We start from the raw sequence: 26,085 nt of genomic DNA on the forward strand, positions 1-26,085 counted from the left end.
CATAGGGCTTAATTCTCCTGTGGTATCTCATTACCTGCTGGGTGACCCACAACTCCAGGCTCTTCTGAGCTCCCTGATAGTGGCATCGAGCCTGAAGTCACTTCCTTATGATGGAAGAGTGGCAGAAGAGCCAGAACCACAGCCAGGTTTGGGACAACGCACACAACAAAGGACATTTGAAACAACACAACCCAGTGCAGTGTAAGCAACCTGGAACATAAGGCTGGCACACAACTGAAGAGTAGCACTCACACAGTAGCAAAATATCAGAATTGCGACATGGAAAAACACGCACTCCCTCTAACTGCTGACACAGAAGCAGCTGTAGAACCCCAGGATGGACACTTGAAGCATCTCCATCTGGGAGAGCTCCCGCCCAAAGGACTCTCAACAGCACTGAGCAACCCCCGTGGGCCATATCAACCTCGCAGCTCATAACTTGCCCCAAGATGAGAGGAGGTGCTCAGCTCTGCAGCTGCTTCCCATCAGCCTGGTGCCGTCCACACCTGGCTCAGTCGTTACTGACCCCACTGGGGAGATCTGGGCCCAGCAGTGAGGGTCAGGTACACCTGGGAACAGCTGGGGCCAGCAACAAACTGTGGCCATTCCCCATGTCTCCAAACCCAGAGAAAGAGGATTGCGCAGACGTGAGACAGCACCAGCAGACAAGACCAACGCCTGCCTGGACAGCCACGTGCATGGACACAGGTGCTGCCACGGACAGAGATCTCACAGCACGGTGTGTGCAAGACAGCTCCGGCCCTGCCCTTCAGCACCGCTCTCCTGGGGGCAGCGTCCCGTCCAGTGCGTCAGACCCTCTGCTCTCGGCCCATCCCACCACGATACTCCCACGTCCCTCCTTCATTTGCACTAGAGCTCAACGAGGCTGCAAGACGAAGTGACAGTTCACTTGAATCAAATTTACACACGGAACTGAAATTACTCACTTCCATGGAACGTTTGTTACAAGGACAGGAAAAAAAAGTGAGAAATACTCTAATAAACTGATGACTTGAAGGACATCAGAGCTCATGCGTGTAACTCTAAATGTGTTGAGCACATATAAAATACTGTCTGCTTCACTGTACAATGTTTTATTAAGCTATACCAACTAACTCAGAGAGAATTAAACATTTAACTTCTATTACAAACCTGAATTAACTTTCTTCAGAAATGACTTAGAAACATTTTCATGAATGCCTGGACCTTCACTTTTCAAATTCATGTCTAAAAGAGAGCTGTATTTCAACTACTTGCTAGAATGATACTTTTGAGTGTGGGCGCTGCACATCCAGCCCCAAGGTTACCTGAACGAGCACAAAAATGTGCCATTTCCTTCAAATTCCATCTTCTTTCCAGGCTGATGACAGCCCATCTCATGTAACGCCAGCAAAGGTAACTCTAGCATCACAAGTTCATCTTGGCTGTTGAGGCATGTTCTTTCTTCTGCCAAAGTTAGTTTTACATACAATAAACTGAACTCAAGGTGTTTCAATTTACCTCACTCTTTGCAGATACATTGTTACTGTAGTAATTTTTAAAAGCTAATATAAATATTTATAGCAAATACAATTCTAACATAAGTATGACAATTTATTGTACTGCCATTAATATAAAGCATTTCAATCCAAATTGATCAGAAACAATCGTAAATATCTGCATAAGAATTTACAAACATCAGTAAAGATATACCACAGACCACGGCTTTCTGAGCTTTCCCATTAAAGTTCCTGTAAATGTCCACGTTTAAATAAAACAGACAATACCAGTAGAGCTGCGTACCTCTGTCATCTTTATTTAGAAAGAAGTGACAACGCTAGAAAACACATTGACAGCCAGTGCTTTGAACAGTGAAGGTGGGATGTACAAAAGTCTGGTTAAACTAAACAACCTTAGGTCTTTATCAAGTTGCAGATCTGCCAGAAATGCTGAAATGCAAGAGTTTACCCCTGCAATACTCCACAATGGAACAGCCACTTCATATCAAATATAATCTCAAGGTTCCAAACCAGTACATTAAAAAGCTATCACTAAGTATGAGAAGACCACTGCAAGATCTTATTGCTTTTTGAGTTAAATAATAATCTTCCAATAAACCAAAACCCAAACAATCTCTACAGTCTCTTGCTCATCCTCCTGTTCATTCATTAACACTGCAGCAATCAGTTTTTATACAATGTGTCAACAGAGGCGTTTAAAAAACCCCAAACAAAACTTATTTAAGTCCATGGACACCCCCGCCCTCCCTGCCCCCCCTCACCCTGAGCCCCACGATCACCACTTAGTGCCAGGAGAGGAGCACAACTCGACAGACAACACCAGAAAGCCAACTACAATAAGGAGGAAACATCAAGGTAGATATAGAGCTCCCTTAAATATTCGAAATCCGATGTCTTCCAGAACAAAGCACATCATCCTCACCATTTAAAAAGCCAAGTTGCTTTATATATCTCTAATCCTCACACAAGCTGAGTAGTTCTCAAGTCCGCTGAGTTCCGCTGTGCAGCAGTTGATTTTGAATTCAACAACGCTTCAGATACTACAGTAATATCAATGCACTTTTTACTAAGGAGAGGAAAAAAAACAAACGTATTTTGATGTTGTTCTTGCCAGTTCAGCATTTCTGCAGCAATTCCACTTGTCTCTTGCAGTATCAAAGTTCTGCCGGCATCAGTCTTCAGAATCATCCTCAGAAACTGTTGAACAACACAGTATAATCAGCAGCCTTGACAAAGGTCTGTGAAATTAGAGCACTTTAAGATCAGCAGAGGAAATACAAGTAGTTTTATAATGTTAAACAGCACATTGTAATACTTGCCCAAACCCTGTGTAATTAATTTTTAAATGCATCTCATGTCTGAAAAATATGGCGTTTTCAAATCAAAACTCAACATTACAAAATGCAGTCTCCTCCTGCTGTCCTTCCTCAACATAAAAGGAAGAAAACTTAATTACGCCAGAGATTCAACTTCTATGTAGTGTTTACAGCAGCTAATTCCAACAGTAGTCAGAGGAGAGTATATCCAGTCCATGACAGCAGCACCCAGCACAGGGAAAGAAACGGCTCACAAAGTTAACAATTCGGATACTAAAATATCTAGAAATGTTCAGCAGACTAAACTACAGAGAGACTCCTAAATTCTCATATATACGTTGCTTAATGCAGTAAAGCCAGGCCTACTTGGAAGAAGCTCCTCTCTCCACCCTCATTCTTTCAACATATGCAGAAGGAACATAAAGCCCACATATGCATAGGATTTTACTGTCACAAGGTGAACTAAAAGAAAAATACATCCTTGTCAACTAAATAATGTCAGTACAGACAACTAGAATAAGTCTGCAAAGCATTAGCCTGTCTGTAACAGGAATTTAATCTGTCCTCTTAAGCAAACTCTGCAGTCAATAAAGTATTTCCACTTGAGTAACCTGTTCCATCTCTGAACACAGAAAGCAGCAAGGTCTGTCTCCTCACTTCTCCGGTTCTTCAAAGAGAAATGTGAACAAAATAGTATCTATAATAAATCTAAAACTCAGTATTCCTCATCTGCAAGTCAGATAAAGACTGAATCAAATACAGATTTTTTACTCTAAAAGGATGCACATAATTTAGGAATAAATTCTAAACTCAAGTCTACCTTTGGCTGCCATGAATGTAAAAATAATCATCTGCTCCTTGAACTAAAACTTACACACCCACACCATTCCTTACCGTACTCCAAATGCGTCCCATGCACTGAAAATTCATATACAAACTTGGAACGTTGACATTCACATGCACATTAGAAGGAAAACCAAAAAAGGCAGATCAAGTACCCTTCCACTGCCTGTTCACCTAGTGCCTGAGATCCTGGGTACACGCACCACAAGTCAGCACTCAGTTTTTCATTCAAGCACACTGAAGAAGCCGCTAGGTGAAGAGCAGGGTGGTCCTCTGCCACAGCCGGCAACTGTTCAATTCCATGCCTGAAGTGCACGGTCTGATCAAGTGATGCACACAACTGAAAAGTGTGTGGATAGGAAAAAAAGAAGCAGGTGGTAGAAAACATGGCAAAAAAAAACAAAGGGGAGAAGACGAAATGGCAGGAGAAATAGGATAACTGAAGTGCAATTCAACTTCAAATGTTTCTTTCCTGCTAGGACTCATGTAAAAGGCTACAAGCTGAAGGTCACCACCAATTCCATAACTTCATATTGCTAGAATTCAAATAACCAAGCTGTAACTAGTCATGAATCTCGTCATCACTTGCAGAAAACACTTCTGTGGTCTAAACAAATCTATGCTGTTGGGAAATTAATCATGGAGAATTAAAACCAGTTCCCTCTTGCAATAATGCTACTGATAATGGAAAAAGGACTGCTGGGTAAAGTCAAATTTTCAGTAATTAAGTTCAGTATTATGAATCTTGGCAAGGAGGATTGTACTCATTTAATTTTGAGTTGCCCTAATGGGAGGGGAGGGGAAGAGGGGAAGCACCTACTTTCAATATCTTCCATATGTGCCTGAAGAGTTCTTGCAAGGTTAATAAACTAGAAACAAGGCAGAGAGAAAGTAGTTTAAAAGTTGCAAAGTTATCTGCAGAAATTTGCAACAAGTTAGCACAGTTTTCTTCACTTTTTACATCCCAAAGCTTTGTCCCAGATGCTGATTATCCTAACCCATTTGCCCAACTTAGAAAAATCAGTGCAAAATTTAATGCAAATGCCCACATATTAGACTTCAAATTGCTACTGCAGAGTTATTTCAGCTTCCACTCTACGTCAAATGTTTCTGGCAGCAGTTGGTGGCATCATCTCCACGTTCTACAGTCTGTAAAACACATCAGTTTTGAAGGCAGCACACATAAGCAAGGGCCGGTTTTACAAAAACCGTTCCTAGAAATTGTAATGCAGAAAACCATAATCTGTACAGATGGCATTAGCTGGATCCTTTCAATTCAACATTAATATGTCAAAACACAGCCCTCTGAATTAGGATAACGAAAAATGCATACGTACACTTAAGATTTTAGCTATAATAAACAAAAAGTTTGAGAGCAGGATTACTATTAGGCAATGGTGGCAGTTCAGTGTTAGAAGTCTGTGGTACCACAATCCCTTGGAATACAAGTTCCTCAAGCAACTTCCAAAGTCTCAACCAAGTGTTTCTTGTCAGTGACAATGTACACCTGTTTCAGTGCTAGCGCACATGTTGAGACACACAAATGAAATGGAGCAAGATCACTACAGTTTCCATAGCTCAGCTGTATGCTCGGTATTGAACACACATCAGCGCCCTCCATGGTTCGAAACGCACTGGCACGCAACCGCGCAGTGCCACATCTGACAGAAAAACAGTAAAAACACCTTATTTCTGCAATACACCCAATATAATAACCTGTACTGAGGCTGGCTACTATTAGACTATATGTCTTTTTTTGTCTCTACAATTGTAGCAGAGAAAACCGGACATGCCATTTGTAGATCAAGGAATACAAGCTCTACGTTATATGTCTACAGAAAAGAGAACCACTGTTCTAACACAGTGAGAGGTCAGAGTACAGTCCTGCCCCTGCCCCAGGGACCTAGTACCTGCTCTCAACCATTCCAGTAAGTGTTGGACAAACTTAATACGGTCCATTCTTTGCATGTAACTAAGAAAACAAATTGGCTTGTAGGAGCTTAGCTGAGGAAGAGCACCACTTCATTATCTAGTATCAAATAAACATGTAGAATATAGGATTTCTGAATGAGCCACTATGCAGAAATAATTGTGTATGACGAGCTCTTACTGGTAAAATGTGTACTTATTGCATTTCTAAGCCAAGACATTTAAGTGACAAGAAGCTAGTGAAATACAGCTAATAAGAGTTTTGACTAATGCCAGAAAACCACATCATAGCTACTCAGCTTCAGAATGTAATATGAAGGTACATATTCAGGCACAATCCATCTGACAAGCATTGCAAGGTCCAGATCTTTGCAATACTGTGCAATACTGACTGACATAATGAGAAAAGTTAATTGAATAAGACAGTCCAACATTCTCTACCTGCATGTCCTGTACAGAGGGAGGCTAGTCTTCCATTTTTACGTAAATTCAGAATAACCACGACAACACATGTACAAAGCAATGTATTACCAACAACCCTGACAAAAAATTATTTTGCAACACAGTAACTGCAATAAAGCAGCACCTTCAGTTTCAATTCAAACATGGTGTTACTGCATTGACAAACCCAGACCATTTCAGAACTAAATCTGTTAAATAAGCACGCTTCCCAGATACCGAGCTCCTAGGTCACTCAAGGTAACATTCTAGTTCCAAGTTCTCTGTATGAGCAATTCCTGCCATAAAATCACCGTACTTACTCTGACACGTGTGCTGGCCTCACTGGCAGTTCCCAGCATATCAGAAAAGCGCTGCTCACACAAGTGTAACAACACTACAAGGTAGAGACCGGAGCTGATGAGTTCATAGTCTGCCTTAAAGGAGATCAAAACAAACATTCCAGATGTCAGTGTTAAGTCCACATATACAATTCAAGAAGTAGAATAAGAATTAAATTTTACTGGAAACATGTATTTGATCTCTGGTTGTTCGAAGAAAATTAGGGAAATGTAACACTTAAAACAATTTTAAGTACTGAAAGTATTTATACGTTTGGTTCCTCCCACCCACCCCAGATGTAACACGTTATCCTTGAAGACAGAGTTCTGTAAATAAAATCTCACCATGGTTAGTTCACAGGAAGGAATCAAAGTCAGAGGATTTACCACTGGGGGAAAAAAACCAAAAAACCACAACAAACGGTTCTGGTTTCTTTTCAGTGCTCCCAAAGCTTTACAGAAAGCCAAAATAAAAGGAAACGTTGTAAAAAACTTTATGATGCTACGAATATTTTTAGAAATTATTTTCCCTAATAAGATAAACTTTGAAGATGCTACTGCCAAACTGGTCATTTAGAGTCAATTCTTTAAGAAAAGGTTTTAAAGCTCTTATTTCTATCAAAGCATAATGACAGTAACCACCGCTAGAACATAAGGTGAGGGCACTCTCTAGAAAGACTTTGCAGAGTCTGGCGCAAGTGACAGGCACGACAGTACCAGGGCAAGGGCCTACTCTAAATAATAGGAAAATTAGACACTGGTGTCACTTTGTATCTTCTTTCAACTTCTGTGGTAGGGAAATGTTTAGTCTTTCTATATTCACAAAATACAAGCCAGAAGATGAGGAAAAAACCCTGAACTAAGTTAATTAAAACACCATATTTTTGTTATTAACTTTTAAATACTAAACAATCCAGTAGTTCCAAGATAATGTATTTATATAACAGTAGTAATACTAATGGCCTTTAGCTGTTCTAAATTAGGAACGGACTTGAAGGAGCAGCAGGAAGCTGTTAGAAAACAGGTTAGTTTGTACCACTTTGATGAAACAAGTTTTTAAATGTTTAAAACAACTGCCTAAATGCGTTAAAAAAAAAAAAAAAAAAAAAAACAGCTCAAAGCAAAGAAAATGAATGATGACGTGAAATTCAATCTAACCATACCAGTATTCCCACTGCGCCTACGCAGCAGAGACACTGGACTGCAAAGCTCTATGACAGATCCACAAGTAAGAAACGGATAAGAGATATGAGACACTTACTGAAAGCTCAGCTATAGGAAGCACAGCAGGAAGATAGAATTTGTCTGCATATTGAGGAAAAAAATATCTGTCCCATGCTGACATTACTTTAGGTGCGTAACAGTCCTTCTGAAAAGGAGACGCATTTTCTTTCCCTAAAGAAGAGCGCCCTCCCAGCACAAAAGCAACACTTACCAAGCTACGCAAAATATACTAACTTGTTCATTAGCATGTGCCCTATAGAGCTCATGAATGTCAAAGTCTTCCAGATTCAGGTGCAGCTTCTCCTTGCACAGCTCACACGTTGTTACTGCTTCCAAAGAAGAACCTGGTGGAGAGGAGCAGAGGGACAGTCAGTGTGGAGTTGCAATAATCTCTAACATATGACAGACAAGCATTACAAACCATAACTAATTCTTGACTTCACTTTGCAGAGCAATGTTAGAAGAAAAGCAAGCCTCTAATATGAATGCAGTGACCATCTGCTAGTGTCAGAATTTAAACACTATAGAATGTTTATTCTCTGCCTCACGTTCATTTTGGACATGCATCTTACTGCAAGCCTGGCATAAAATCACTGCTTGGGCTGTTTGAATTTTACAGTGTAACCCAAATATACACAAAACTTACAATAAATATACTGGAATAGCTTAAAGTTATTGCTAGAGTAATATTTTGTCATACAGTACAAGGTTTAAAACAAGCTGCTCCATAAGCAAAAAAATTAATAAAGTTTATGGTAGATCTATGTCTTCCATGGTTAAATACCTCATTAATTTCTCCTGCAGGCAGGGGCTTCTAATACATCCCTACACTGTTGTGAGTCCTCTGATACTGAGTAAAAAAGTAACCAGATGCCAGCACCTTCCTTTGGTAAAAAGTATACCATGATGTTCATGTCTTCTACCAAGCCACCTATTTTTAAGCCTTAAAAACACTACAGATAACTTAGTTATAAACTAGTCAATCTACTACAACAACTGTACAGTGTGCGATTTCTAAAGTGTTTCTTAAAAAAAAATTCTATATGCCCTCTGAAGCAACTTTTTGAACAAGCAGTTTTAACGGCCTTGAACGGGTGTTAGTATCCTAAAAAAAAAAAAAAAAACAACAAAAAAAAGAGTATATATATTTAAATATAGTTACAACAGAAAAACATTTTTGGATTATCAAATTCCTATCACTCTACTACAGGCAGCCTGGCTATAAAAGTCTAAAAAGCTAGAAGCACAAGCATGGGGAATGGTGGGGAACAAGCTCACCCCAAGTGGTAGAGTAACTCTAAAGCCACACTTCTGCAGGGTTATATTTGGCCTAATATCTTTAGTAGACGATCCCAAAAATATAATTATCTGAATGACAAACACAGTTCTCGGAACTAACATGGGAAGCTGTGTAATGACAATAAGCCTGGAAGTGCCACACTGCTGTTTGTCCCCAACTGCTTGTTTTTCAAACGAATACCTCCATGTTAGTAATCTCCTGCTAAGCCTCCCAGTGTACCTGGAAGTCTGCTTTACCTGAATTAATCTTTGACTGCAGCCACTTCTTCATGCACTCCTGGTGAACATACTGCAGACTTCCAGTGCATTTGCATGGCTCTATTAAAAGGTTGTCAGAACTTGCAGAGGACATCTGACAGATTCTGCATAGGTCACCTTCTTCATCTTCAGAATCTTCTAAAAGCAGGCTGAATAGGAAGGAATATCAACAAATGCTGTGACACATTTCATGTAAGACTTTTTATAATGACAATTCCATTCATCCAACTGTTCTCAAACCAATGAGATTTAAAACAAGTTTCTCCAAAGACAAAAGTGAGAACACAGATGACAGAGAACTGAGTTGCCACCTTCCCTGAAGGAAATTTTCCTTCTAACGTCATGGTTACAGAAAACCCTCTCATGGTAAATCAGGTACATTCTATTATCTCAAAAAAACCCATAGTAATTTACCTCTCTTTAATTTTCTGGAGCCTTTCTGGATCTCTTGAAGGTGGTACTCTAGACTTGCCACTTTCTTGTCCATCAGACTGATTCCAGCCAGAGGGAATAATATCTACAGTTATCATAAGATTGTCAGACAGACTGCTTCCTAATGCTGGAGGCACTGCAAAGCGAAAGAGAGAACCAGGCAGAATTCCAGAACTTCTCCTGCTGTGGGCCGAGTCCGGTGGGGAGGCAGTAGCTGTAGGAACACCAGATACTGCAGGCGTTGGTGATCTGCTAACAGAAGCCCGAGGAGAGCTATCTGATGCTTCAAGAGAGGTCTCCTCACCTGGCTCTCTTCTTCTGAAGACATGTTGTGACCTAGCAGCTGTATCGGAGGTAGAGATCCTTGCAGACTCATCTCTTCCTTCTCTTCTTCTTCTGGAAAAGAGAGGCGTACATCTGTTCCTCAAAGATGATGACAACCAGGATCCTGTGCTCCTGCTTTCAGAGTCTGGTCTGTAACTTTCCCCATCTGAATCAGAGTTATGATTTTGTGAAACTCCTGATAAACCCCACCTTCGTCTAAGAAAACTAAATCCCTGAGAAGCTTCAGATGTCTGAAGTCCTGGAACATCTGGAGTCACAGCTCCACTACTACTTGATAAGGTAGAAGCCTGAACTCTTGGGACTACTGTTGACTCTTCAGAGCTTAATGATCTTGTGTGCAATGAGTCTTGGCTAGAGCGTCGAGAGAAAAATGTGGATGACATAGTAGATGCTAAACGAGACAGCAGCTGTCTGGTTGTGCGCCTCCCTTCGCTGTCGGCTGCAGGCTCGTTCAATGGCCTCCGAGAAGATAAAACCCTTTCAGAACCACTGGAGGAAGGAGTTTCGTCTCTAATGGCAGTAAGAGAAAATGCTGGCTGCATGGTCCTCTGGGGAGATTCAAATTCATTTCTCCTTTGTCTTGAAGAATAGCTGGATCTTGAAGAGCTCATGTTAGAGTCTCTGTTGAAAAAGGATGGCTGATGATCAGAAGGCAACTGGCGGTTCATGGATGCATTCAGCCTCAAAGTGCTTAATGAGCTCTCTTTTGGTCTTGCTCCCTCCGCATACGAAGAGGCAGGTCTGTCTTGAAGATCTGTTGCAGAAAAGCAGAGGAAATACTATGAAAAGATGTGCTCCAACTGTTACATTCCAGATGCATAATGCTACAGCTCTCTGATAATTACATTCCAGATGAATAACTCTAAAATGTAAATGCAAAAGTGCAGGATTTCGTGATCCTTATTCAAAACTACTTCAAATTTGGCAGGCAGATTCCAGAGCAGCATTAAGTTTAAATTTACTTCCCAGAATTCTAAAGTTAAACTAAAACCTAGACTGGTTTCAGTCTGGTAAATCTATTTGGAATCTAACACCCCCAAAGTCTTCAGATTATCAAGGTATGACTCACTTTCTCATATGCAACTATGAAGGTTTTGACCATCTTTCAGAAGCCACATAATAGCATCTGAATTAAAACCAGCAAATTATATAGGATATTATTTATAACTTAAAGGTCCATTCTGCTTGTACACTGAGAAAGATGGATTAATCAAAATTTCAGCAATGTAGCAGACACCAGGGCACCTGAAGCAGACACATGGATAAAGTCACATATGTTCCTCATCTATTACAAGCTCCCCTTACTCTTCTCACCATAACAACATCAAGAACTGCAGCTAAAAACACTACTTAAAGGTAGCATAAAAATATTTACTTTGGATAACAGAAATGGAACAGTATCTAAATCAGATGGCTATTCTTATTATGTTTGAAACCAAAACCTCAAAAATACCCTAGAAACACTCGAATTGAACTGCTCCAGCCCCAAAGGGTTATCTAGCTATTGCTATCGATGGAACGACTAAGCAAGTTCACATGCTCAACTATGCAACTGGCTTCGCACAATCAGACTTAACCATTCTGTGTCAGTAATCTTGTCTGCGCTCCCAATTACCTTGATTACCTATAACCAATTAGATAACTGTCACTACACTGTGTCCTCTCCTGCTTTTAAAGCCTACATTTGATCACCCAGTGTTTCCTAGTGACCAGCAGGTGGAGGGAGGAGATTCTTCCCTTCTACTCCGCTCTGCTGAGACCCCCTTGCAGTGCTGCGTCCAGCTCTGGGGTCCCTGGTACAAGACAGACATGGACCTGCTGGAGCAGATCAAGAGAAGGCCACAACAGTGATCAGAGGCTCAAAGGCCTCTCCTGTGAAGAAAGGCTGAGAGAGCTGGGGTGTTCAGCCTGGAGAAGAGAAGGCTCTAAGGAGACCTGATTGCGGACCTTCAGTACTTATTCAAATCGGTTGATAAGAAAGATGGGAACAGACAGCAGGGCCTGTTATGGGTGATGGTTTTAAACTAAAAGAGCAGAGATTCAGGCTGGACACGAGGAAGAAATTTTTTTTTTACAATGAGGGTGGTGAGAGCCTGGCCCAGGTTGCCCAGAGAGGTGGTGGATGAACCATCCCTGGAGACATCCCAGGCCAGGCTGGACGGGGCTCTGAGCACCCTGAGCTGGTGCAGATGGCAGGGGAGCTGGGAACGTCTCTTCCAACTCAAGCCATTCTACGATGCTTATAAGCACATTTCTGTAAACACTGTTTAAGTACCTCAGCACACTAAGAAGAATTCTACCATAGCTGAACTGTAGTTACCATGACTTGAAGCAGCTGGGGCGGCAAACATCAGCCAGCCTCCTTACTCAAATGGCTGGATTTGAGGGGCATGGAGGGGGAAGAAGGACACAGCTGAAGCCTGCTAACCTTGTACGAAAGGAAAGTTATTGAATATTTCAAATAATTAACAAGCACAAGTAGATTAAGGTAGGAGGTTGAAGCTTTCTCTACGCATTCTGGAACTGAAACCTTTCACATTTGTAGGTTTGTTTTGGTTTGTTCTTTTGAACAGCTCCTGCAATGCCATCACCATTCAAGCTGAGGTTTATGCATGTGGCAGATTCTTACTAAAGAAACACCTGCATAGATGCCAATGGTCTGTCAAATGGCTTTGATTACACAGCAGGAAACAGTTGTGAGTTATTTTTGTAGCACTTAACAGTGGCACTACTCCTAGAAATGCAGCACGGACAGCGAGGCTGTCCACCCATCCATTTCACCCTTTAGGGTCGATCAGGCAACCTCCAACCACCCACTTACTAAAGAAATGTAGAGTATGATGATGTTAAACACACTCTTGTGGAAAGGCAAAACTGCAAGATGAAATGTGGAACTAGTTTTTGTCTTTTCTGCTTATCTTCTATAATTGTAAAAAAAATATTTTTTTTTCTAAATGCCGTATTATAAAATATCACTAATATATCTGCAGAAGGTGACAGACCACGACTGACGACGGGCTTCTCCTGAGACAGCTCTAAAAGGCCACAACACTCTGAATGGAAAGTGAAAAGAGAGCAGAAGTCTGTACTACCAGGTAACTAGCAGTTACCCTGGAACAAACCTTTCGCCTCATGTAAAGCATAAGTTTATTCATTTTTATTTTCAGTGGTTTAGCAGTTTTCCCTAATAACCACTCAAGAACCCAAAGGGAAATGGAGAATACAATATGGGAACCTACATGAAAACCCTTTCTTGAATTAAAGTTACTTCTTTCCCCATAGCTAAATACAAAGAGATCTTAAGATGAACAAGAAGAAAACAGGCTTGCTGACTATTCACACAGTTCCAGCGGCAAACACCAATATGGCATTTTCTTATGACTGAATGCATCTGCAAGCTAGAACATTCATGTATCCTTTGATGGTTTAGCCAATGCATGCAAAGCAGCCAACCAACTTTATTTAAAAGGAAACCTTAAAATTAAATATGTCCTTTGGCTTTGTGTTTTGAAGAAATTATTAAAAGAACATGTGAAGAAACCAACAGGTACACAACCTATGGGTTTACAAGCTTTCAGTTGTACAATACATACACGTTGAAGATGAAAAGTCACTGTTTCTGTAGCTGTGATCCACCAGGTTATTAACAGACAGATCTGTTCTTCTTTCTAACTCTCTTCGCTCTCTCACCAGCTCAGTTCCAAGGGAGCCAAGCATCACTGAAGAAGATCTAGGAATCCTACTGTACCTCCAAGAGGAATCTAGAAAGAAAAAGTAAATACATTCCCTGGTTTTGTCATCATTTAAAAATCCATTAAAGCTGGTACTTACGCATGCATTCTGGTTATACCATATCACGGAGAATTTAACAATACCACTAAGCTGATCAAGTCTCAGCCACCAGCATAAAGCCAAGATAAAGCAGCACTCTGCTGATGCTGGCACTTATTTAATCTTGCAGTGAGTTAATTCTGAAACCTAAACTGGCAAAAAAGTAATAATACTTTTGTGAAGAGACAGACCCATTAACACTCATATGGGACAGGAGGAGGAAAAGAAATAGCATCTTGCTTTCTGATGCTAGCTAGTTACTAAATAGGTTTCACCATACGGCAAAACAGCAGCTTGAGACTTGGTAAACGCTGCTGTTCTAATTATGCTTCTCAGATGCTCCTAAAACTAATTTTCCAGAAAGACAGCTGAAGCTTAAATGCCACTTAGACATGACTTTAAGAACAATGATTAATACTGTTCTTGCTCATACTGCAGAGTAAACCACTTCGGTTTAAAAAGGGATCTTGTTTTTTTTTCTTTTGCTAACAGCTCCAACAACTAAACAGGGAACTGTACATACTTCAGCTGTGAACCAAGTGCTTGTTCCAAAACAGCATTTTTCAACAGCTCTGAAAAATCCACCTTGATTTCATTTTACTGCTAACTTATAAATCCAAATTCAAGCATTCATTGGTTGGCAGTGTGATGACCAACAATCGAGAAATAGAAAGACTGAGTCCTACAACATAATGAGAAATTTTAATGGTCATTCTAGCATCAACAGTACTGGGTTTTGAACAATAATTTATTCACTTTTATTTGGATGTCTGTGCGGTTCCACACAGGGATGTAAAAGAACGCTGATCCACACTCACAAGGGTAATCTGAATGGATCCAACAGTCTGTTTCAAAACGTTCTAGAACTATTTTCAATGTAAGTTTTTGACCCTTATCTCCTGACCTTTAGACTGCCATTAGCATATTGGTTAGCCTACATCTATCCAAGTATCACACACATAGAGCTTCAATGAGAATCTCAGTTTTAAATAAACATTCTCAGTGTGGGATGTTTATTTTCGCTCGGCCTATAGAATGAGTTTAGGCCCTGCTGCTAAAAAAGAACTTTCTTCCAGCTCTAACAGGCCACAACACTGCGCTTCTGGAAACACAGAGCTAAGCGATGCAGATACCCCTTCTGCTGTCCCTGGCACCTGGAGGTTTGCCAACACAATCTGACTCATAACAGCAGCTGTACTCATTCTTTCCTTGACATCTCAACCAATTAAGACATATTTAAGGCACAAAGTTCAGCTTTACTGCAAATGGAATAGGTACAGGTAATAATTTTAAAATGACATGCATACAACTGGGTTTTCAACAGACCACGTTAACAGCATTCTCAGTACTTCCAATGCTGCTACCAGTGCCAACACACTCTCCTGTTAGGTACAGGCTTTCGATATTTAAAAGTAACAATAGCATAACATTTCAAAGTAAGTTTGTAAAAACTTGATAAGATAAAACCTCATCTTACTACTTAGACAAATTTCACTTAACTCAAGCTCTAGTAATCAACTTCTCACCTGAAAAGGCAGTCAAGCCATTATTTCTCACGGAAGAGGTAGATGTACAAGACAGCTTCGGTCTCTTTGAATCGCTATCTCGCTGCTGGCTGTGCAGTCTTGAGTATGCTCCCTGAGTTCTCTCAGACTCACCATAACACAGAGATGTAAAATGAGAGGAAGACGACGTAGACTGAAATAACATTAAAAAAAAAATACAGACACAGTATTCGAGATGTGCTTACACTGAACAAAAGTGTACATAGTGCAAGACTCACAAAAATAGTAAAGAACAACTTTAAGATGCAAGCCTTATTATTGAAAAATAACATAGGATTTATGCTCTCAATCAGTATTACCAGGTTTACTCAAGACAGTCCTACTAATAGCTGGTTTCTATTACAATCAGCATTATTTCTACCTTTATAGAGAGATGTGGCTTACAGTGGAAAAAGATATTCCTGATTTGTAAAATGCTATAAACATGATCAAATATAGCTTTACAGATCTCCAAGGAAACATAATTTTGCTGTCCAGAAATGGCCAAAACTGACCAGCTTCATTATGTTATTTAGTAGTTTAATTAATCCATCTTTTCTTTTACTAATCTAAAATAGTATACTAAGGAGTCAGCTCTAGCTTCTAGTAAGCTATCTAGACCAGATATATTTTTATTATATTAAATTCAAGTGCAACTGAAACAGTTCAGAGTGAAGAACGGGTATAAGACAATTTTTGCAGTATACAGCACTGAAATAAATCAGTTTTCAGAAGCAGTACTAAAAAAATATTAAAAACTAGAAATCGGGATAGCCTATAAAGCTGTTAGCCCGATTACCCGCAGCCAAGGAATTTGTTTTCTATCTGAAATGTTTTGATTTTATTTTTTAATATAAAAACCCTTGAGCTCAATCAAAAAGCTCAGCTGAGCTCCCGCAAAGTACCTACAACCAGGATCCTTTAAGTATGAACCAAATTACAGTAGTCATTATAGTTGTGTTTTATTTGTATTTTATGTTTTTTTTACTAAAGTCATGTCACTACTTTTTAACCTTTAAAACTAAGAAGTATCTAAGTACTTCTCTTATCCCACCATAAGAGACAGATCGGAAGACACAGAAACAAATGTCACAAACCAAGTACAAAACCAGGTTGATTTCCCTCACAAATCACCTTTTCAACACGTAACTTGTCTTCTAATCATTTGCTATTCGATAAGTGGAAGTTTCAGGGTATCTTCTGCAGTGTTCACTGGCATTGGTAGTGCATGAGCATGTCAAAGAAGCAAGCTATTTTCTTTTCGGAGTTATGAAAGCACATTCTAGAGCCCAGTTAAGCTGTAAGGGCCTGAGCCCTGGAGCTCAGTCAGACGGCAGCTCGTTGTCTCTCAGGGTATCTGAGAGCAGCACACCAGCAGGCACAGTCAGGAACCGCTCCTCCACAGCAAGCGTACTGCAGCAGGTGGCCAAAACCATGAACTTGGTGTTAACCCACAAAGTTGATACCATCCAAAACCCACCACCCCTAGAAATTCATGATGGAACAAGCTGAGTACAAACAAGATTAATTCTGCCCTCCACAGGACTACAACATCAGATTCTAATCACCCTCATTTTTTCTTTTTAAATGGATACTTGCAGAGCCACTCTCACTTAAAATCTATTTCTTAAATACTTGTAAAACTAATATACATTATTATTTTCATCCTCTGAATCATTTCTTAACATTGCTATCTTCTTGCTTTCCCTTCATCTTGACTTGACAAGATCTACTTACCTAGAAACATTACAGTGAGCCCCTGCTAGCAGCTTTTCAGATTGGCAAGTGTAAGGTAAACCTCTGATTTTTTATTTAGGTATTACACATTAGCAATCCTCACCAGTCTGCTTCTGCTTCCCAAAAATCTTCCAGCATGTGGATGATCAAGTGTCCCTGAGTAGCGAGTTGGAGAGGACGTTGTAAGCTTCCAAGGAGTTTCGTGGGTGTCTCCTTCTCCAATTCCCCAGTCTCTACTGGAACTATTCAACACACCGGACTCCTGAAGAACAACATGCTTATCATATGCATCTTGTCTGATCTGAATATTTAAAATACAGAGACATGAAGGGACTAAGACATCTAGAAACCTTTCGTAAGAAATCTCAAGGGATACCCAACAAAAAGTTAAACAGGCTTGAGAGGGAACCACTAGCAAAAGGAAAGATTTTTTTTTATTTTTTTTTTTACATTACTTTCTAGCAATTATCAGCTCCTTTATCTGTCCTCATATCTGACTGCAGACAACAAAAACTTGAAATGTAAGGCTTCTGTGGCATTACCCCAACTTAGACACTCCAGCTGCAGGGCAGAATTAAGGACCTCACTTTAAAATGTTAAGTAAAGAAACCCCAATGTGCAGAAAAAGTGTCTATAACAGGAAAAGTGCCACAGCAAAAGTGGCTTTTTGGCCACTAAAGCAATCTGTCTGTCTTGTCCTGGTCATCGGTTCTAATGTGGGAAAGAGTGGCTGCAAAGAGGAAGGGGGGGGGAAATAAAACAATTTCAGGTCTATTAACAGATAATTATTTTTACATAAGCAGCGTGATCTGTCTTAGTGAAACACATGGTACAAGAAATGCAAAGCATGTCATCAAGTTGTTATTCCTTAAAAAACACAGCATAGTACTGCAGATGATACAGTATCTTCTCCCAGTTTTAAACACTTCCCTTTTACCACTGTTTAAGTTTTTGATTTTAGTAAAATTAATAGAAATAACAGAAATCCAACTGTTTTATTACAGTTAAACAGAGTTCCTAGGTGACTATTTGTCCATCCTCTTCCTATTAACACTACAACTACCATAGTCTCTATCACTATTTCTTAAAAGTTGTAATATTAGGATGTAAAAAGCTGAAGGAATATTCATGCTCATCATTGTCACAGGCAAAACTAAACCTGAAAATAAAGTATCACCCAGTAACTTTTCTCGTATTTCAAAGTCTCAGTAGGATTCATCAGGCTTCCAAATTATTTCTTATATGGATGATCTACCCATGAGCATAAGGCTCCACAACTTCAAGAGAAAAGTAAGGCTCTCTTAAAACATTCTTAATAAGAGCCATGCCTGCAGATTTAATTGGTCTTGAAATACGTGCCTTTCCTTTTTCTCCAGCTGTTAAGATTCTCAAGATCTTCGAATTTTGTCTTAAGTGTCCGGATCACCACAGTAAAGACCTTAATCCATGAACAGCACACTCGCAGAGCTCTAAAAGACAGTTCATGGAATTACACTGTCTACCGTTCTAATGCCCACACAGCTTTTGGGAGCTGCGGCATCTCTGTACTGTGCTCATTTCTTGTAAAGATGTCCCAAAGCCAAAACAGAAAGAAAAAAAGCAACATATTTGGTATCCAAAAAGTGGCTTTAAGAGAAAGTAATCATCAGGCATGACGTGAGGAAAGCTCAACCTAATCACTATGTCTGAAACTTAAAAAGGGTAGGACTATTAAACATCCCTCATCAGAACTTAATAACTGAAGCATTATAAAGGTATTCTGTTTTTGGTGTCTATTTTCATTAGCATAAAAATGTCATGGGGAAAACATTCAAAATTTTATATATTACACTTGACACTATTACACCATTAAAAAGACAAAACCAAAAACCAACAAACTTCCACTTCATTTCTCACAAAACGCTTAATGTTGTATCATAAAGCACAGGAATTTTTTTCTTCGTGCCATTACACTAACTTGATTTTTGTATTTTAAGTCACCTAGAAACAGCGCTACGTCACATACATTAGATCATACAGTTTACAATTAACCCGTTTGTTACGCCTCCTCAGATGAGGAGAGGCACTGATCTCAAAAGTGTATGACACACAAGAGTTCACACCTATATGAAAAAAAAGGTAAGGGCAAGAAGAACAAACCCACCTGACAGAAACCTTAATTTTTCTGGCCCAAGTCAAAATCAAACACTTGAGGTTTGACTGCTCAGTCGCCAAAAGTTTTTGAGCTAAGCTATAACCATGGTCTCTAGCTGTAGAAATGGCTATATTACAAAAGCAAGGCTCCAAGTTCTCTTGCCTCTGAACACCCAAAGCACTACTGACAGTCATACTACTTCTTCTTCTAAATGACATATCTTTTACATGCTTTGGAACTGAAGCAGTTCTTAGTATTTTAAGGTAGGCTTCTCAGTGGATTAGCAAAGCAAAAGGGCCTGCCCATTCTGTTCCTATCTGACCAAACTTAATCTCATTTAGACTATTTGTTTCTTCTTGTCCCAGCCACTTGTAATCTTAGACTGCAAGCAATAACTGAATTTGCTCCTACCAGCTCTGTAAGTACCAAAAGTTAGCCAAGAAAGGCAGCTTCCCTCTGCTTTTATCACTAAGCACTAGTCTTGGGTAACAAGCTCTCAGTCTACCTTCTATGCATTTGAGTGAAAAGACAGGATACAACATGATCTTCTATACAATTATTTTCCCTTCTGTTTTAACCTGGAAGTGTTATCAAGATCATTCCTCAGAAGCACTTTGCTCAACAGGAAATAATCAAAAAATAATACACAGTGCAGTGAATACACTGCAGTTCATGTCATAAATGAAACACGTAACTCTCTTGTGGTTTAACTTCAGAACAGCAGTAACACATCTAACTTCACAGCACCAGATCAGCTCATCTTGTCATCAACAGCTTTCAGTGTGATACATACATCAAAATTCCGATTAAATCCTCACCGCCCCTCAACAGAAAACCCCATTTACCCAGGGTTAAGACTGCAGCGCCTTGTGCCAAAACAGACCCATAGCATCAGGGTGACCTTCACTCATTGAACCCATGATTTTTAAAGATACAGCTACAAACAAAAGCAAGTAAAGATGGCAAACCTAGAACTACCCACTCACACTGCAGAATACTGTAACTGGCCTGGTTATTAAATTCTCGCACTTTAGAACTAACCTTGGGTTTCGTTCACAAATGCAAGGCCATGGATGGGGTTTTTCCTTGTATTTCCCTTTTTTGTCTGGGTTTTAGGGATTTTCTTGATAAAAACAAGATATTAAATTAACTTACACTTCACAGAAAGCAACAAAATATATTACCTGGTATCCAGATTCTAATCTCCGTGAAGATTCTCTTGCACTATATGCACCAGCTAAACTGTTTCCAGTCAATGCTCTAGATCCTAGTGGAGAGCTGGAGGCCGGAACAGATATCCTTCGAGGAATTCTTGAGGGTTTTGACTCCATTCTTTGCATCCTGCATAAGGACACGCTTAGTTTTTCTTTAAGCAGCAGGGACCTACATGCAAAACACACACTAGTCATTCTGAGTGTATCATAAATATGACTCACACATACAAATATTTACACAGCACTGTGGTCTCACTGTGCATGAGTAAGATGGGGAAATGAGTTCTTACCCTAGTTTTTGTAACCCCTTCTTTACACGTCCTCCCCATTCCATACTAGAAAACTAGAAATATAACCCCTTTTGCTATTCTTAAGATTCTTGCTATTGTGCTACAAGTAGAACTCCCTTAAGAACTCTGCAGCACCAGTATTAACAGAAAACAAGCCAGGAGCCAGGGAAAGAGTCATTGGATTTCCTAAATTCATACATTACTTTTCTGTTAGTGAACCACATCTCAACACTGGCAGGAACTACACTCAGACTTATCCTTCAGTCAGAATTATGAGGCTTCACTCTCCCACGAAAAAAATACATTTCCTGTCTCCCTGCCTCAGACAAACATTTAGCTTCTCCAAAGACAACTCCCATGAAAATTAATGTATACAAAAGAACACATGATCTCTCACACACACATATATAAATTTACCTTTGTCACTGCCTTTTTTTTCCACATGAGAAGTGATCCTGTAGTCATCCCTGTCCCTGAAAGAATATTTTGACTTAATGTTGCTCAAAAGCTCCAGAGAGATACCTAACCCTTTTAGTAACATTCCCAGATTCTTCCTCCTCAGGATAGTACAGACAGAATCAGACCACAAAAGGTATCTCTTAAGAAACTTAAGAAAACTGGGTTATCCTCACTGGTGGGATGCAGGAAGAGTAGCATGGTAACTAACAACTCTAAAACAGACAGCCAAGAACTCCAGTGCTACAAGGTATTTTGCGGAAGTGGTAAAGTGGTACAACCTGTGTGATTTAACCACTTTTAGTTCTGGCCTAACCGTCTGAGAACAAGTTATATCAAGGAAAAAAATGAGCAAGGCACATTTTTTTCCACACATTAGCCATGCTCACCAGTAACAGCCTGCAAAAAGCTGTTGCATCCATCCAGACGTACCTTATGTCTGGGTGCAGTTTCAAGTTGAGTTCACATACTCAGGACTTCTAATCTGAGCTGGAGGTCACTCTGCATTACATACTCTACCTGGTAAATGCCAGTTTCTACAGAACTCTATTGACCAAACAGTTGGACAGCTGGGTTAATTTTCCATAATGGAAGGTTTTTAACCAGTGTTGTGGTGCATGTTCAGTTGATAGCTTTAAAACACAGGTGACAACCTAAAGTAGCCTAAATGCTTCATCTTGCAAGTAGGATTTTTTTAATTTGGAAGGGGGCGGGGCAGGAAATCAACCACTAGGCATACCAAGTTTACGCAAATGTTTACATTCACGTAAAACAGAGCTACTGGCTTGTATTACAGAGAAGCACACCAGCTTCTAGACCACGCTCCAGACATTATCAACACATTTGCCTTTGCTAGAGACATCACCAGTTAAAAAAGATCCGCTCAAGAATCCAAAATTCCCACTTGCCAAACTTTGGATTAGGAACCTGAAACCACGAATTTGTCACATTTCTCAGATTACATTTAAACCCCGAAGTAAATATGGAGCAATGGTATGCAATTGTCAAAGCTGTATTGGTAAGAATGCTCTAAGCAGTGTTCTGACATACAGAAGAACACAGTCAATCATGGAACTTTACAAGAAACCCAGTAAGGACAAACCTAATAACCTAAGCTACACACTTCAAGTGGATTGTTTGTGCATGTAACATCAAAACGTAACAAAATGTAACAGTCATACTTCTTATTTGTAACATTAGATATGACACCATAACGATGGCTAATTTAAGATTTAGAGTAATCTGCCATAATGTGCACTGCAAATCTAGCACTTGTCCGAAACTGCACTGAGTGTGAAAAAGTAACTATTCAAGTTGCAAACTGTGAGGCTAAATTAATGTACTATACACTAGGGTATATGCTGGACAGGACAGTTGTAGGTCTTGATGAGAACTGACATCCAAAACACTGCTAATCTACATTGTACCCTGATACAAAATATAAGAGACAGACGCAGAATAATGAATCCGTTTCTGTACTACCAAGTACTTGACAAAGAGCACCAGCGCTACCGCTATCACTTTAGTTATGGATCATTCTGCCTCTGGACCACTTTGCTTCAGATGAGTGTGGAACCAGATGAATGAAAGAACATAGATAAAAGTCAGACACATACATATGTAGAACATGCAAAAGTGCTAGAAGAAGGGATGGAAGCTCCTACTAGTAGAAACTGATGTCTGGATGAAGAGAAGGAAGAGACAGAAGTGTAAGAATTTATAACAACGTCAAGACTAGAGATAATTTAATACTTATCACCAGCCACAGGACAGAATGAGCATTCTGATAGGAAAGGACAGAGTAGAAGCCTGTGGACACCAGAGCCAATTATCTCTAGAAGCTGAAATGGAGTCCAAGATTAGCAAATCGCTTCTACAAACATACATAAAAAGGCACAAGACTCCTCCAGCGTTAATTCCAAGAGGACACTCTTATCAATCATCTTAATCTTGTAAATGAGCACAGGTTGTGATTTCAACCTGAGTATGTCAGGATGATCCTATCTATATAGTATTTTCTTTCTCTAAGTGAGGAAATACTGCAGAAGCTATACACAAAAAATGACTTAATAAACAAACTAAAAGTAGCATGTTAGAAAATATGAAATTTAGTGTCAGTTTATGCATACAAATTATGATTAATTTCTGCAGTCATGGCCTCAGCCAGCAAACAAGAAGGATCTGCTATCAAGATGAGTCAGAGTTGTATAAGAGCAGGCATCTGACAAGAGGAACGCTGCCTTGTTCAATGCAGAGGTGGAAAGGTACCCAAAAAAGGCTTTATGGTCTAGGCAAATAACTTCTGCTCAAGGAAACTGGATTTTATCTTTGCCTTTCAATAAAGATTCAGTGTCGTGAAGCATGTAATTCAGATTAATCATTTAAAAAAAAAAAAAAAAACGCTACACAAGAGCTCTTCAACTTCTGGGCATCCATCATAAAATTTCCCTGGAATCCAGCTAGCAGAAATCATGAAAGCATGTATGTGCAACTGAAGTGAATGGAGCCATGACCTGAATATATTAAACAGATAAAACCAGATACTAGGTATCGCCACTTTGGTAATCAACACTAGTAAGGGTCTTCTGGTTTGTGTTTTGCTGGGTTCGTGTTCAGAGTTTTCTGAAAACCATTTTAAGCACTGCACCTCTGAAGCTTGAGAACTGTCTTCATAGCTGGCTTGAACACACACAACAGACACGTAAGGCTAATGCTGATCACGGTAACACAAGGAGGTGGCCAAGGTGAACACCCTATCAGAGAAGGCAGGGCAGAATGGGACAGTGGTCTCACAATTTAAAAAGAAGTCATATTATTAAAGCCACAATAATACTTTTCTGCAAGAGGAATATTGTGTTTTTATAGATATTTTGGAATGAGAATGGCTCCCTTTTACAGTATCAGCATCTTAAGGGTTTTTTTGAATGAGCACAAAGACACTCAAATTAAAACCTTGAACATCTTTTTTTACCCACCCTGGAGTTCAACAAATCCCAAGTGGTAATTAACATGCTGTAATGAGTTCTACAATGACAAAGTAGTCACCTCAATTTTCACAGAAGGTAGTGAGGCCAAAAAAAACCTGAAATTACTTCTCCGAGGAACAAATACAAAAAAAAATGCAACGTATTTCTTCAGCTCATGTCATGTTACACAATGTAGCAAACCTTCATGGAAAATTCTGGAAATAATTCTTGTGTCTACTGGAATAATGGATACCTGTCGTACCTCTCAAGAGTTGAAAGAAACCAAGTTCTGAAATAAAACTTTAAGTTCCAGGTTGTACCTGGGAAACAGATGACCAGCTTGTAAGGAGAGGTGGGGCTGAACAGCCTATTTTGAGTACACAGCTCAAGTGTCCTGCCCTTCTTGATCTGTCACCCCTCCAACTACATTATAAAAGGCCAACTAGACCTAACATAGCCACGGGATAGAGATAACAGATCCAAGAAGTCTTTACAGGAAAGCAGTGTAATCTCAAAAGGTAAAAATAACACAAACAGCAAGCACTGCAAATAAAAACCTTTCCTCCTCTCTTCTGCCCTGACCCCTCAACTGAGAAATTAGGGGCAATGGGAGGCAGTCCTGCCCACCAGGAAGAGAAGCCTTTACCAACTTCCACGCTTTCTGCTAACAGCTCAAGGTACCTTCAATCAGAAAGAACCACACGCTTCGCTCCCAGCTCCTAAATTCACTTTTCTACCTTGGAACTACGTGGTGACACTCCTACCTAAGCCTCGAGCTTTTATGACTGCAAGTTTTTGTACAGTTTGATATACACCTGTTCATTTCTCCCAAGCAACTTGTGATCACGAATCTTCCTCAGCGTTTACTCACAATCATTGTTTTTATGACAAACAAGATGGAGTTCAGGAACAATTCTCTCAGTTTTCACAATTATTTGTTCAGGCTATTTTTTCAACTTTCAGCCAAGAAAGACTGACCAAAAACTCCGCAGCCTCTCGGGAGTCCCATAAGCGAGAACAGTATTTACCGACGTCGATCGTCCGCTGGAGCAGCCGCTGCAGGACGCAGGGCTGCTGTTCGAGACGGGAGCTGCGGGCTCCGTGCAGCGGGTGTTCCGCGGGGCCACTGAAAAGGGCACTACCCCCGGCTGGCACGGAGAGGCCCGGCCCGCGGGCCCCGGCCCGCCGGTTCCGGCCGCAGCCGCGCTCTGGCCAACGCCGACCCGGGGCTCGCGTCAGGCTGCGAGTCAGCCTCGAGCGCTCGGCCCGGCCCCGCGGGGCAGACGAGCCCCAGAGGGAGGACCGGAGCACGGGACAGGGGTGTCGCGCTGCTCCGCTGCGGAGGAGGCGAGCGGCCCTCAGGGGCCCGGCGGAGGAGCCGGGCGCCAGCCCAGACAAAATGGTTCCCCCGGCCCCGCGCACAGGCGGCAGCTAGGCCGTATGGGGCCACCTGCCACTCCCCGGTACTCACTGCCGCGGCACAGCCCTCACGACGCCGACACGCAGGAGCGGAGGATCCCCCGAAGGGCCCAGCCGGGCCGCCCCACCGGCTGACACGCCACGGCCACCGCCGCTCCCTGCAGCACAATGGCGACCGCGCGGAGACTGCGCGGCTGTCAATCACCGCCCGCGCCCCGCCCACGCGCAGCTCTCGCGAGAGCTACGGCGGGAGCAGCCCGGCGGGGGGAGGGCCGCGGGGCCGGGACCGCGGGGCCGGGGTGGCGGCAGCGCGGGGGCGGGTGCCGTTTAGCAGCGCTCCCCTCGGCTGCTGGCCATTGAAAACACGCTCCGCAAGCTGCAGGCCGTGTGGAAACCCCTCGTGTTAAATACGGGATTTCTTTTTGTGGAAACCCCTCGTGTTAAATACGGGATTTCTTTTTGTGGAGAAACATCCCAAAAGCCACAGTTTGAATCGGCTTGCATATTCAACGTTCAGCCTTAAAACTGCAAGCAGAGGATTTGAGTCTGCTCCTTACGCTACGTGTTCCC

General features: G+C 40.9%; 1 protein-coding gene across 29 annotated transcripts; it reads right to left on the minus strand.

Moving 5' to 3' along the window:
* Window positions 1-1,775: 1,775 nt before the first annotated feature.
* On the minus strand, window positions 1,776-25,739 carry MARCHF7 (membrane associated ring-CH-type finger 7). Of its 29 annotated transcripts, none has more exons than XR_010473922.1 (12): window positions 25,568-25,736; window positions 21,092-21,147; window positions 20,355-20,511; window positions 17,140-17,298; window positions 15,282-15,453; window positions 13,518-13,685; window positions 9,562-10,678; window positions 9,127-9,296; window positions 7,802-7,934; window positions 6,349-6,462; window positions 4,479-4,527; window positions 1,776-2,696 (listed from the first exon to the last, which is right to left on the minus strand). XR_010473922.1 is itself a non-coding variant. In XM_065070055.1 (12 exons), the coding sequence occupies exons 3-12, from the start codon at window positions 20,508-20,510 to the stop codon at window positions 2,671-2,673; spliced, it is 2,280 nt and encodes a 759-aa protein (XP_064926127.1). In that variant the 5' UTR covers window positions 20,511-20,553; window positions 21,092-21,147; window positions 25,568-25,737; the 3' UTR covers window positions 1,776-2,670. The 29 variants fall into 29 exon arrangements, 21 of the variants coding, with proteins under 21 accessions (XP_064926127.1, XP_064926133.1, XP_064926132.1 ...); XM_065070055.1 differs by having other exon boundaries at window positions 7,825-7,934; window positions 17,140-17,337; window positions 20,355-20,553; window positions 25,568-25,737; XM_065070061.1 differs by having other exon boundaries at window positions 7,825-7,934.
* Window positions 25,740-26,085: the final 346 nt, after the last annotated feature.

Source organism: Columba livia, chromosome 7 (genome assembly GCF_036013475.1).
Source record: "Columba livia isolate bColLiv1 breed racing homer chromosome 7, bColLiv1.pat.W.v2, whole genome shotgun sequence".
Taxonomy (NCBI): Eukaryota; Metazoa; Chordata; class Aves; order Columbiformes; family Columbidae; genus Columba; species Columba livia.

Bases quoted from the DNA above. Each gene is read 5' to 3' on its own strand.
- MARCHF7 (XM_065070042.1), bottom strand. From the start codon at position 20,510: ATGCAAAGAATGGAGTCAAAACCCTCAAGAATTCCTCGAAGGATATCT. The intron at 10,679-13,517 runs GTATGTATTGTA...TTTCTGCAACAG, and splicing joins TGACTTTTCATCTTCAACGT to ATCTTCAAGACAGACCTGCC. The intron at 2,697-6,348 runs GTAAGTACGGTG...GTTGTTCAACAG, and splicing joins AGGCCAGCACACGTGTCAGA to TTTCTGAGGATGATTCTGAA.